The sequence below is a fragment of the Tachyglossus aculeatus genome, chromosome 5 (assembly GCF_015852505.1).
Source record: "Tachyglossus aculeatus isolate mTacAcu1 chromosome 5, mTacAcu1.pri, whole genome shotgun sequence".
In the NCBI taxonomy this organism is placed as follows: Eukaryota; Metazoa; Chordata; class Mammalia; order Monotremata; family Tachyglossidae; genus Tachyglossus; species Tachyglossus aculeatus.
In genome coordinates, this window is record NC_052070.1 from 58,536,032 (window position 1) to 58,550,843 (window position 14,812).

Consider the following 14,812-nt stretch of genomic DNA (forward strand, 5'->3'; position numbering starts at 1 on the left):
CATGTCGAAGACTGAGCTCCTTGTCTTCCCTCCCAAACCTTGTCCTCTCCCTGACTTTCCCATCTCTGTTGACGGCACTACCATCCTTCCCGTCTCACAAGCCCGCAACCTTGGTGTCATCCTCGACTCCGCTCTCTCATTCACCCCTCACATCCAAGCCATCACCAAAACCTGCCGGTCTCAGCTCCGCAACATTGCCAAGATCCGCCCTTTCCTCTCCATCCAAACCGCTACCCTGCTAATTCAAGCTCTCATCCTATCCCGTCTGGACTACTGCACTAGCCTTCTCTCTGATCTCCCATCCTCGTGTCTCTCTCCACTTCAATCCATACTTCATGCTGCTGCCCGGATTATCTTTGTCCAGAAACGCTCTGGACATATCACTCCCCTCCTCAAAAACCTCCAATGGCTACCGATCAATCTGCGCATCAGGCAGAAACTCCTCACCCTGGGCTTCAAGGCTCTCCATCACCTCGCCCCCTCCTACCTCACCTCCCTTCTCTCCTTCTACTGCCCAGCCCGCACCCTCCGCTCCTCCACCACTAATCTCCTCACTGTACCTCGCTCTCGCCTGTCCCGCCATCGACCCCCGGCCCACGTCATCCCCCGGGCCTGGAATGCCCTCCCTCTGCCCATCCGCCAAGCTAGCTCTCTTCCTCCCTTCAAGGCCCTGCTGAGAGCTCACCTCCTCCAGGAGGCCTTCCCAGATTGAGCCCCTTCTTTCCTCTCCCCCTCGTCCCCCTCTCCATCCCCCCCGCCTTACCGCCTTCCCCTCCCCACAGCACCTGTATATATGTATATATGGTTGTACATATTTATTACTCTGTTTATTTATTTATTTATTTATTTTACTTGTACATTTCTATCCTACTTATTTTATTTTGTTGGTATGTTTGGTTCTGTTCTCTGTCTCCCCCTTTTAGACTGTGAGCCCACTATCGGGTAGGGACTGTCTCTATGTGATGCCAATTTGTACTTCCCAAGCGCTTAGTACAGTGCTCTGCACATAGTAAGCGCTCAATAAATACGATTGATTGATTGATATACCAATGCTCCTCTAGGTGAAGGGGAAGAGAGTCAGTCAGTCGAAGCTATTTATTGAGCGCTCACTGTAGGCCCAGCACTGTACTAAAAAGAGCCCGATATAACAGAGCTGGTAAGGTATATTCCCTGCCCACAGTGAGCTTCCACTCCAGAGAGAAGTGGCGATTCGGAGTAGCGGTCCCCTTTCTCGCTGGTGTTCATAAGTTAATTTATGTCTTCTTGTCTCTCATTAGACTGTGAGATCCTCGAGGGCAGGGATCACGACCTTTAGACGTCTGCAGAAGTTGGCCCTCAATAGTTCCCGGCGATGATGGTGGCGATGAAGAAAAAGGGCAGAGAATATGGGAGATTTTTAAGTTCGTTATAAATGGTGGTGGTCTCTACAGGGAAGACTGAAGATAGATCTCTCTTCAGAGTGACCCAATCCCAGATAATATGATATCGGACGGTAGATTTGGTAAGTCCACAAGTATTCATTGAGCTCCCATGGGTAATAATGGCATTTATCATCATCATCATCATCATCAATCGTATTTATTGAGCGCTTACTATGTGCAGAGCACTGTGCTAAGCGCTTGGGAAGTACAAATTGGCAACATATAGAAACAGTCCCTACCCAACAGTGGGCTCACAGTTTAAAAGGGGGAGACAGAACAAAACCAAACATACTAACAAAATAAAATAAATAGAATAGATACGTACAAGTAAAATAAATAGAGTAATAAATATGTACAAACATATATCCATATATACAGGTGCTGTGGGGAAGGGAAGGAGGTAAGATGGGGGGATGGAGAGGGGACGAGGGGGAGAGGAAGGAAGGGGCTCAGTCTGGGAAGGCGCTTACTATGTGCAAATAATAATAATAATAATAGTGGCATTTATTAAGTGCTTACTATGTGCAAAGCACTGTTCTAAGAGCTGGGGTGGTTACAAGGTGATCAGGTTGTCCCACGGGGGGCTCACAGTCTTCATCCTCATTTTTTCAGATGAGGGAACTGAGGCCCAGAGAAGTGAAGTGACTTGCCCAAAGTCACACGGCTGACAATTGGCAGAGCCGGGATTTGAACTCATCACTGTTCTAAACCCTGGGGAGGTTACAAGGTGATCAGGTTGTCCCACGGGGGGCGGGGGGGGGGGGGCGGCTCACAGTCTTCATCCCCATTTTACAGGTGAGGGAACTGAGGCACAGAGATGTTAAGTGGCTTGCCCAAGGCCACACAGCTGACAAGTGGCGGAGCCGGGATTTGAACCCGTGACCTCTGACTCCAAAGCCCAGGCTCTTGCCACTGAGCCACGCTGATCTGGACTAAGTGCTTAGGGCAAATGTTAAAAAAAATAAACTTGGTTCCTCTAGGAATTTATAATCTCCCAGAACAAAGAACTCAAGGACCTAAGACCAATGTTCTATGCAGACTTAGATTGTGAGTCACATATGAGACAGGGATCAATCAATCAATCAATCGTATTTATTGAGTGTTTACTGTGTGCAGAGCACTGTACTAAGCGCTTGGGAAGTACAAGTTGGCAACATGTAGAGACGGTCCCTACCCAACAGTGGGCTCACAGTCTAGAAGGGGGAGACAGACAACAAAACCAAACATATTAACAAAATAAAATAAATAGAATAAAATAAACAGAATAGATATGTACAAGTAAAATAAATGAAGATTAGTTAACCAGTCCTATTTGACAGGGATGTGTCAGACCTAATTAAAAATACCTTTCCCATTATTTAGAACAACTCTGTTATAGTGTACTCTCCCACATACTTAGTACAGCGTGCCTCAGTGGAAAGAGCCCGGGCTTGGGAGTCAGAGGTCATCGGTTCGAATCCCAGCTCCGCCAGTTGTCAGCTGTGTGACTTTGGGCAAGTCATTTCACTTCTCTGTGCCTCAGTGAGCTCATCTGTAAAATGGGGATTAAGACTGTGAGCCCCATGTGGGACAACCTCATCACCTTATATCCTCCCCAGCGCTTAGTACAGTGCTTTGCACATAGTAAGTGCTTAACAAATGCCATTATTATTATTATTACAGTGCTCCGCACACAGTAAGTGCTCAATAAATATGATTGATTGAGTGATTGATTGATCCAGCCAGTTATTTTCTCCCTGGTAATAGGCTGGCTGGAAAAATTCATTCATTCATTCATTCAATCGTATTTATTGAGCGCTTACTGCGTGCAGAGCACTGTACTAAGCGCCTGGGAAGTCCAAGTTGGCAACATATAGAGACGGTCCCTACCCAGCAGCGGGCTCACAGTCTAGAAGGGGGAGACAGACAACAAAACAAAACATATTAACAAAATAAAATAAATAGAATAAATATGTACAAATAAAATAAATACATAAATACAGTAATAAATCCGTACAAACATATATACAGGTGCTGTGGGGAGGGGAAGGAGGTAAGTCAGGGACCCAACAGCGGGCTCACAGTCTAGAAGGGGGAGACAGACAACAAAACAAAACATATTAACAAAATAAAATAAATAGAATAAATATGTACAAATAAAATAAATACATAAATACAGTAATAAATCCGTACAAACATATATACAGGTGCTGTGGGGAGGGGAAGGAGGTAATTCAGGGACCCAACAGCGGGCTCACAGTCTAGAAGGGGGAGACAGACAACAAAACAAAGCATATTAACAAAATAAAATAAGTAGAATAAATATGTACAAATAAAATAAATAAATAAATAGAGTAATAAATCCGTACAAACATATATACAGGCGCTGTGGGGAGGGGAATGAGGTAAGTCAGGGACCCAACAGCGGGCTCACAGTCTAGAAGGGGGAGACAGACAACAAAACAAAGCATATCAACAAAATAAAATAAATAGAATAAATATGTACAAATAAAATAAATAGAGTAATAAATCCGTACAAACACATATACAAGCGCTGTGGGGAGGGGAAGGAGGTAAGGCGAGGGGGGGATGGGGAGGGAGAGAAGGGGGAGAGGAAGTAGGGAAGGCCTCCTGGAGGAGGTGAGCTCTCAGTAGGGCTTTGAAGGGAATAATAAGAAGAATAATTCTGATGGTCGCCCTCCTTGATATCCATCCTAATGCTTAGTGGTGCCTAACCTTTCCCTTCTATAGCTCTAATTTTCTCTCCAATTCCATTAGATTGCAAGCTCCTGGAGGGCAAGATTACATCAGCCAACTCCATTGTATTGTAGTCTTCCAAGTGTTTAGTACAATGCTCTGCGCCCAGTAAGCACGCAGTGAATATCACTGATTGATTGATCTAATAACTTCTTTCATGAATTTCCCCAGTGTCCCTTTGAACGTACAAGGGATGACAAACATTCATATCAAAGGTCGTGGCACTATAAGGGAAAAAAGGCCTTCACCTCCACAAGCTCTCGACGGAGAGAATGAAACTTACCATCTCAGCACCATGACACTTGAATCAATCAATCAATCAATCAATCAGTCATATTTATTGAGCGCTTACTGTGTGCAGAGCACTGTACTGAGCGCTTGGGAAGTACACGTTGGCAACATAACTGCAACATAAAGTGGAACCCCCTCTTTTTCTTCTTTCTTCTCTCCCCTGGTCATGCCCTTGGCCACGATACTCACATTTTGGAGTTCTCCTCTCCACCTCGGTTGGGGAAGTATCATTCTTCCCAAGAAGAATCACGGAGAAGCAGCGTGGCTCAGCGGAAAGAGCCCGGGCTTTGGAGTCAGAGGTCATGGGTTCAAATCCCGGCTCCGCCCCTTGTCAGCTGTGTGACGTTGGTCAAGTCACTTCACTTCTCTGGGCCTCAGCTACCCATCTGTAAAATGGGGATTAAGACTGTGGGCCAACTTGTACTTCCCAAGCGTTTAGTACAGTGCTCTGCACACAGTATGCGCTCAATAAATACGATTGAATGAATGAATGAATGAAGGGGCCCCCCGTGGGACAACCTGATCACCTTGTAACCTCCCCAGCGCTTAGAACAGTGCTTTGCACATAGTAAGTGCTTAATAAATGCTCTCATTATTATTCTGAAATAAGTGCTAGCATTAATTCAAGATCATGATCAGAACACCCAGGAGAACAGTTTATGGGGAAGTTTCAAGTGTTTTGTGGGTAAAATGAGTCACCCCCTAATACCAAATCATGCTGCTGCCTGACTGAATAATAATAATAATGGAGAAGCAGCGTAGCTCAGTGGAAAGAGCCCGGGCTTTGGAGTCAGAGGTCATGGGTTCGAATCCCGACTCTGCCACTTGTCAGCTGTGTGACTTTGGGCAAGTCACTTCACTTCTCTGGGCCTCAGTTCCCTCATCTGTAAAATGGGGATTAAGACTGTGACCTCATGTGGGACAAGCTGATCACCTTGTAACCTCCCCAGCGCTTAGAACAGTGCTTTGCACATAGTAAGTGCTTAATAAAATGCCATTAAAAAAAACTACCAGTAATAATAATGATAATAATGGCATTTGGTAAGCCCTTACCTTGTGTTGAGCACTATAAAGAGTGTTGGGATAAAGCGTGGTTCAGTGGAAAGAGGACGGGCTTGAGAGTCGGAGGTCTTGGGTTCTAATCCCGGCTCCGCCACTTGTCAGCTGTGTGACTTTGGGCAAGTCACTCTACTTCTCTGTGCCTCAGTTACCTCATCTGTAAAATGGGGATTAAGAGCATGAGCCCCATGTGGGACAACCTGATTATCTTGTATCTCCCCCCAGTGCTTAGAACAGTGCTTGGCACATAGTAAGCGCTTAACAAATGCCATTATTATTGTTCTTATTATCTCACAATGTAAGGAGGAGGGAGAACAGGTATTGAATATCCATTTTACAGAGGAGGAAACTGAAGCACAGAAACTAAATTATTTGCCCCAGGTCACACAGCAAGCAAACGTCAGAGGAGACTGGGGGCAGGCTATCATTCTCTCTGTGTGACTTGCCCAAACTCACACAGCTGATTAGTGGTGGAGTCAGGATTAGAACCCATGACTTCTGACTCCACCCCCCCGCCTCACCTCCTTCCTCCTTCCCTTCCCCAGAGCACCTGTATATATGTATATATGTTTGTGTATATTTATTACTCTATTACTCTATTAATTTATTTTACTGGTACATATCTATTCTATTTATTTTATGTTGTTAATATGTTTGGTTTTGTTCTATGTCTCCCCCTTCTAGCCTGTGAGCCCACTGTTGGGTAGGGACCGTCTCTAGATGTTGCCAACTTGTACTTCCCAAGTGCTTAGTACAGTGCTCTGCACACAGTAAGCGCTCAATAAATACAATTTATTTATTGATTGATTGATTCCCAAGCCCGTACTCTCTCCACTAAGCCACACTGCTTCTCCAATCAGGTCAGACACAGTTCCTGTCCCACGTGGGGCTCAGAGTCTTAATCCCCATTTTACAGATGAGGTAACTGAGGCCCAGAGAAGTGAAGTGACTTCCTCAAGGTCATAAAGCAGTCCAGGATTAGAACCCTTATCCTCGGACTTCCGGGCCTGAGCTCTTCCCACTAGGCCACACTGCTTCTCATCATCATCATCATCATCAATCGTATTTATCGAGCGCTTACTGTGTGCAGAGCACTGTACTAAGCGCTTGGGAAGTACAAGTTGGCAACATATAGAGACAGTCCCTACCCAACAGTGGGCTCACAGTCTAAAAGTCTAGTTATCTAGACTGGGACAGGGACTGTGTCTGATAATTATCTTGTATTTCTACCCCAGCATTTAGAACAGTGTTTGACACACAGTAAGTGCTGAACAAGGACCATAAAGAAAAAAATCCAGTAGTAGCTTCCCAAAGGACTGAGCTCGGAGGAGCAAAGCCAGAACCACTTGCTCTGGGATCAAAGCTACGGGAAATGGATGAGAAGCAGCGTGGCTCAGTGGAAAGAGCCCGGGCTTTGGAGTCCGAGGTCATGGGTTCAAATCCCGGCTCCGCCACTTGTCAGCTGGGTGACTCCGGGCAAGTCGCGTCACTTCTCTGGGCCTCAGTTACCTCATCTGTAAAATAGGGATTAAGACTGTGACCCCCCCCGTGGGACAACCTCATCACCTTGTAACCTCCCTGGCGCTTAGAACAGTGCTTTGCACATAGTAAGTGCTTAATAAATGCCATTATTATTATTATTATTAACCAAAAGGCTCTGGCTGGATTATTGTGCTTCACAATCAGCATTCTGGGGTTCAGTTCCTGGTCTGAGTCAAAGAGAAAGTCAATCAATTAAGCATATTTATTGAGCCCTCACTGTGTGCGGAGTGCTGTACTAAGTGCTTAGAAGAATACTTGTACTTCCCAAGCGCTTAGTACAGTGCTCTGCACACAGTGAGCACTCAATAAATACGATAGGTTTTGTTGTCTGTCTCCCCCGTCTAGACTGTGAGCCCGCTGTTGGGTAGGGACCGTCTCTAGATGTTGCCAACTTGGACTTCCCAAGCGCTTAGTCCAGTGCTCTGCACACAGTAAGCGCTCAATAAATATGATTGAATGAATGAATGATTGATTGAATGAATGGATGGATGGATGGATGGATGGATGAATGGATGGATTGATGAATGAATGGATGGATGGATGGATGGATGGATGGATGGATGGATCGATGGATGAATGAATGAATGAATGAATGAATGAATGAAAGAATACGCTATAACAGAGTCAGTAGACACGCTCCCTGGCCACGGTGAGTTTACAGTTTACTCAACATTTGGGGGTTTCACTGTCTTGAAACCTACAACTCCTTGAATCAATCAATCTGTGGTATGTATTGAGCACTTTGTGCAGAGCTAGCAGCGTGGCTCAGTGGAACGAGCCCGGGCTTGGGAGTCAGAGGTCATGGGTTCAAATCTCGGCTCCGCCATTTGTCAGCTGTGTGACCTTGGGCAAGTCACTTCACTTCTCTGGGCCTCAGTTACCTCATCTAGAAAATGGGGATAAAGACTGTGAGCCCCAAGTGGGACAACGTGATTATCTTGTATCTACCCCAGCGCTTCGAACAGTGCATGGCCCATAGTAAGTACTTAATACCATCATCATTCATTTATTCATTAATCAATCAATCATATTTATTGAGCACTTACTGTGTGCAGAGCACTGTACTAAGCGCTTGGGAAGTACAAGTTGGCAACATATAGAGATGGTCCCTACCCAACAGTGGGCTCACAGTCTAAAAGGGGGAGATGGAAAACAAAACCAAACATACTAAGAAAATAAAATAAATAGAATAGATATGTACAAGTAAAATAAATAAATAAATAAATAGAGTAATAGAGTAATAGAGTAATAAATATGTACAAACATATATACATATATATTCATTCATTCAATGGTATTTATTGAGCGCTTACTGTGTGCAGAGCACTGTACTAAGTGCTTGGGAAGTACAAGTCAGCAACTTACAGAGACGGTCCCTATCCAACAACGGGCTTACAGTCTAGCAGGGGGAATTATTGTTATGTGGAGGTTTATGAAAGCTTTCTAATAGTAATAATAATGGCATTTATTAGATGCTTACTATGTGCAAAGCACTGTTCTAATCACTGGGGAGGTTGCAAGGTGATCAGGTTGTCCCACGGGGGGCTCACAATCTTAATCCCCATAATAATAATAATAATAATGGTATTTGTTAAGTGCTTATTATGCGCAAAGCACTGTTCTAAGAGCTGGGGAGGTTACAAGGTGATCAGGTTGTCCCACGGGGGGCTCACAGTCTTAATCCCCATTTTACAGATGAGGTAACTGAGGCCCAGAGAAGTGAAGTAACTTGCCCAAAGTCACACAGCTGTGAGCTCGCTGCTGGGTAGGGACCGTCTCTATATGTTGCCAACTTCTAGACTGTGAGCCCGCTGTTGGGTAGGGACCATCTCTATAAGTTGCCAACTTGTGTTCCCAAGTGCTTAGTACAGTGCTCTGCACACAGTAAGCGCTCAATACAATTTAATGAATGAATGAAAGATGACCTTGGACTTCCCAAGCACTTAGTCCAGTGCTCTGCACACAGGAAACACTCAATAAATATGATTGAATGAATGAATGAATGACCTTGGACTTCCCAAGCGCTTAGTCCAGTGCTCTGCACACAGTAAGTGCTCAATAAATATGATTGAATGAATGAATGAATGACCTAGGACTTCCCAGGTGCTTAGGCCAGTGCTCCGCACACAGTAAGCGCTCAGTAAATACGATTGAATGAACGAATGAATGAATGACCTTAGGCTTCCCAAGCGCTTAGTCCAGTGCTCTGCACACAGTAAGCGCTCAATAAATACGATTGAATGAATGAATGAATGACCTTGGACTTCCCAAGCGCTTAGGCCAGTGCTCTGCACACAGTAAGTGCTCAATAAATACGATTGAATGACCTTGGACTTCCCAAGTGCTTAGTCCAGTGCTCTGCACACAGTAAGCGCTCAATAAATCCAATTGAATGAATGAATGAATGAGTTTGGACTTCCCAAGCCCTTAGTCCAGTGCTCTGCACACAGTAAATGCTCAATAAATATGATTGAATGACCTTGGACTTCCCAAGCGCTTAGTCCAGTGCTCTGCACACAGTAAGTGCTCAATAAATATGACTGAATGACCTTGGACTTCCCAAGCGCTTAGTCCAGTGCTCTGCAAACAGTAAGCGCTCAATAAATACGATTGAATGAATGCATGAACTTGGACTTCCCAAGCGCTTAGTCCAGCGCTCTGCACACAGTAAGTGCTCAATAAATACGATTGAATGAATGAACTGGCAGAGTTGGGATCAGAGTGGGGTTTACGTTTCTGAACCTAAACGGGGCCCTGGGTGTGATCGGGCAGTGCCACCCCTGTTGTACACTAGCGGACTTGACGTGATTGACTCCATTTTGTGAATGCTGACAGTCACCCTCAATCAATCACATTTATTGAGCGCTTACTGTGTGCAGAGCACTGTACTAAGTATTAAACCCTCCATTTTGTGCAGGCCGAGAGAACAACTCCTTTTTGTATTTTATGCAAGGCTCAGCAACAGGTGTCTTCAAGGCCAGTAACAAGTATCTATGCAAGGCCATAGGGCAGATAACAACAACCCGCACAAGGCGGTGAGTGTTGTCCACTAGCAGACTTGACATAACTGACTCCATTTTGTCAGCAACCCTTCATTTTGTGCAGGCCAAGAGAACAACTCCTTTTTTTTGTATTTTATGCAAGGCTCAGCAACAGGCATCTTCAAGGCCAGTAACAAGTATCTATGCAAGGCCATAGGGCAGATAACAACCTGCACAAGGCAGTGAGAACAGGGAATAACGAGAATATGCAACATCCTCTCGGTCAATCAATCAATCGTATTTATTGAGTGCTTACTGTGTGCAGAGCACTGTACTAAGCGCTTGGGAAGTCCAAGTTGGCAACATATAGAGACGGTCCCTACCCAACAGCAGACTCACAGTCTAGTCCTAATTGGATTCCTGAAATTCCCAAATGCTCCGCTCCCATGTTGCTGTAACTCAATAAAATTATTCATTCATTCATTCAATGGTATTTATTGAGCACCTACTGTCTGCAGAGCACTGTACTAAGCGCTTGGGAAGTACAAGTTGGCAACATATAGAGACGGTCCCTATACAACAGCATGCTCACAGTCTAGAAAGGTGAGACGGAGAACAAAACATATTAACAAAATAAAATAAATGTGTAAAATTCTCACAGTGAGAATGGGATCGGGGCTGCTTGTCACTCGCACCTCTCCCGGGAGGTGAAAGGGCAGGTGGCCACTTTCCTTCTTTTCTGCTCTATTTGAAGTCAATCAATCAATCAATCAATCATATTTATTGAGCTCTTACTGGGTTTAGAGCACTGGACTAAGCGCTTGGGAAGTACAAGTCGGCAACATCTAGAGACGGTCCCTACCCAACAGTGGGCTCACAGTCTAGTCCTAATTAGATTCCTGAAATTCCCAAATGCTCCGCTCCCATGTTGCTGTAACTCAATAAAATTATTCATTCATTCATTCAATTGTATTTATTGAGCGCTTACTGTGTGCAGAGCACTGTACTAAGCGCTTGGGAAGTACAAGTCGGCAACATATAGAGACGGTCCCTACCCAACAACGGGCTCACAGTCTAGAAGGGGGAAACGGAGAACAAAACCAAACATATTCACAAAATGAAATAAATATGTACAATTCTCACAGTGAGAATGGGATCGGGGCTGCTTGTCACTCGCACCTCTCCCGGGAGGTGAAAGGGCAGGTGGCCACTTTCCTTCTTTTCTGCTCTATCTGAAGTCATGTCTCCGAGTTATTTTTCCTATCTGCAGCCGATTTACACCAAAGTCAATCAATCAATCAATCGTATTTATTGAGCGCTTACTGTGTGCAGAGCACTGTACTACGCGCTTGGGAAGTACAAGTTGGCAACATATAGAGACAGTCCCTACCCAACAGTGGGCTCACAGTCTAAAAGAGTGGGCTCACAGTCTAAAAGTCATGTCTCCGAGTAATTTTTCCTATCTTTGTCACCACCTTGGGTACACGAACCCTGCGGCCGATTTACACCGATTAACCTATTTTGCACGCCACATTTCGATAACAACCCCCAACCTGTATATATGTATATATGTTTGTACATATTTGTTACTCTATTTATTTATTTATTCATTTTACTTGTACATATCTATTCTATTCATTTTATTAGTATGTTTGTTTTTGTTCTCTGTCTCCCACTGTTGGGTAGGGACTGTCTCGATATGTTGCCAACTTGGACTTCCCAAGCGCTTAGTACAGTGCTCTGCACACAGTAAGCGCTCAATAAATACGATTGATGATGATGAACGCCAGGCCCCAAGGTCGGCGCCATCCTAGGCCTCACGCCAGCCCGTCCCAGCCCGTCACCTTGACGACGGCGGGGAGCAAGAGGGAAGTCTCGCGAGACTTCCCGGCGGGCTCCATTGTCTTGATGCGCGCAGGAGGGGAGTTCTCGCGAGATTTGGGGCGGAGGCGGCCCTGAAGGGGCCGGTTGTGAGGGAGGCCGCCTGTGGGAAAGATGGCGGAGTCCGAGCTCGGCAGGAAGTGGGACCGGTGCCTGGCGGACTCGGCCGTGAAGCTCGGTAAAGGCCTCCTCCTCTTCCTCATTTTCGCCTCAGATAAAGGCCCCAAGTCCCAACCCTCCTCAGGCCCCGGGGTTCCCGTCCTCCTTGGGGGCCTGCCCCCAAAATGGCGAGGCCTGGGGGTGCGGGAACAATGATGGCATTTAGTAATAATAATAGTAATAATAATGTGGGTATTTGTTAAGCGCTTATTATGTGCAAAGCAATGCTCTAATTGCTTTGCTTAGATACAAGGTAATCAGGTTGTCCCACGGGGGCCTCACAGTCTTCATCCCCATTTTACAGATGAGGGAACTGAGGCCCAGTGAAGTGACTTGCCCAAAGTCACCCAGCTGACAAGTGGCGGAGCCGGGATTTGAACCCACGACCTCGGACTGCAAAGCCCGGGCTCTTTCCACCGAGCCACGCTGCAGCGCTTACTATGTGCCAAGCGCTGTTCTAAGCGCGGGGGAGTTTACGAGGTGATCAGGTGGTCCCACGGGGGGCTCACAGTCTTCATCCCTATTTTACAGATGAGGTCACTGAGGCCCAGAGAAGTGAAGTGACTTGATGATGAGGGCATTTATTTAGCGCTTACTATGTGCCAAGCACTGTTATAAGCGCTGGGGAGTTTACGAGGTGATCAGGTGATCCCACGGGGGGCTCACAGTCTTCATCCCCATTTTACAGATGAGGTCACTGAGGCCCAGAGAAGTGAAGTGACTTGATGATGAGGGCATTTATTTAGCGCTTACTATGTGCCAAGCACTGTTCTAAGCGCTGGGGAGTTTACGAGGTGATCAGGTGGTCCCACGGGGGACTCACAGTCTTCGTCCCCATTTTACAGATGAGGTCACTGAGGCCCAGTGAAGTGACTTGCCCAAAGTCACACAGCTGACAAGTGGCGGAGCCGGGATTTGACCCCATGACCTCTGACTCCAAAGCCCGTGCTCTTTCCATTGAGCCATGCTGCTTTTTCATGCCATAATGATGGCATTTAGTAAGCGCTCACTATGTGCCAAGCACTGTTCTAAGCGCTGGGGAGTTTACGAGGTGATCAGGTGGTCCCACGGGGGGGCTCACAGTCTTCATCCGCATTTTACAGATGAGGTCACTGAGGCCCAGAGAAGTGAAGTGACTTGATGATAAGGGCATTTATTTAGTGCTTACTACGTGCAAAGCACTGTTCTAAGCGCTGGGGAGTTTACAGGGTGATCAGGTGGTCCCACGGGGTGGCTCACAGTCTTCATCCCCATTTTACAGATGAGGTCACTGAGGCCCAGAGAAGTGAAGTGACTTGATGATAAGGGCATTTATTTAGCACTTACTAGGTGCCAAGCACTGTTGTAAGCGCTGGGGTAGATATAGGGTAATCAGGTTGGCCCCCGTGGGGCTCACAGTCTTCGTCCCCATTTTACAGATGAGGTAACCGAGGCTCAGAGAAGTTAAGTGACTTGCCCAAACTCACACAGCTGACAGTTGGGGGAGCGGGGATTTGAACCCCTGACCTCTGACTCCAAAGGCCGGGCTCTTTCCACTGAGCCACGCTGCTTCTCCAAGTCCAAGGTGAAGTGACTTGATGATGATGGCATTTATTTAGCGCTTATATTGCCCAAAGTCACACAGCTGACAAGTGGCAGAGCCGGGATTTGACCCCATGATCTCTGACTCTAAAGCCCGAGCTCTTTCCATTGAGCCATGCTGCTTCTTCGTGCCACAATGATGGCATTTAGTAAGCGCTTACTATGTGCCAAGCACTGTTCTAAGCACTGGGGAGGTACAAGGTGATCAGGCAGTCCCATGCGTGGCTCTCAGTCTCTCTCCCTCCCCATCCCCCCGCCTTACCTCCTTCCCCTCCCCACAGCACCTGTATATATGTGTATATGTTTGTACGTATTTATTACTCTATTTATTTTATTTATACATATTTTATTTTGTTCATATATTTTGTTTTGTTCTCCATCTCCCCCTTCAAGACTGTGAGCCCGCTGTTGGGTAGGGACCGTCTCTATATGTTGTCGACTTGTACTTCCCAAGCGCTTAGTACAGTGCTCTGCAGACAGTAAGCGCTCAATAAATGATTGAATGAACGAATAATCCCCATTTTACAGATGAGGTCACTGAGGCCCAGAGAAGTGAAGTGACTTGCCCAAAGTCACACAGCTGACAAGTGGTGGAGCGGGGATTTGAACCCATGACCTCTGACTCCAAAGCCCGTGCTCTTTCCATTGAGCCATGCTGCTTCTCTGTGCCATAATGCCTTAATAAATGCCATAATGATGGCATTTATTAAGCGCTTACTATGTGCCAAGCACTGTTCTAAGACCTGGGGAGGTACAAGGTGATCAGGTTGTCCCACAGGGGGCTCAGAGTCTTAATCCCCATTTTACAGATGAGGTAACTGAGGCCCAGAGAAGTGAAGTGACTTGCCCAAAATCGCACAGCTGACAGATGGCGGAGCTGGGATTTGAACCCATGACCTCTGACTCCAAAGCCCGGGCTCTTTCCACTGAGCCATGCTGCTTCTCCATGCCATAATGATGGCATTTATTAAGCGCTTACTATGTGCCAAGCACTGTTCTAAGCGCTGGGGAGGTACAAGGTGATCAGGTTGTTCCATGGGGGGCTCACAGTCTTAATCCCCATTTTACAGATGAGGTAACTGAGGCCCAAAGAAATGAAGTGACTTGCTCAAAGTCACACAGCTGACAAGTGGCGGAGCTGGGATTTGAACCCATGACCTC

At 46.1% G+C, this 14,812-nt stretch overlaps 1 protein-coding gene across 1 annotated transcript in view; it reads left to right on the forward strand.

Annotated features, from left to right (window-relative positions):
* The first annotated feature begins 11,983 nt into the window (after positions 1-11,983).
* MICOS10 (mitochondrial contact site and cristae organizing system subunit 10) overlaps positions 11,984-14,812 on the forward strand; it is a 41,086-nt gene continuing 38,257 nt past the window's right edge. Inside the window, exon 1 of the mRNA XM_038746665.1 lies at positions 11,984-12,089. Coding sequence (XP_038602593.1) covers positions 12,026-12,089 — 64 coding nt within the window. The 5' untranslated portion in view covers positions 11,984-12,025. The remainder of the gene's footprint in view (positions 12,090-14,812) is intronic.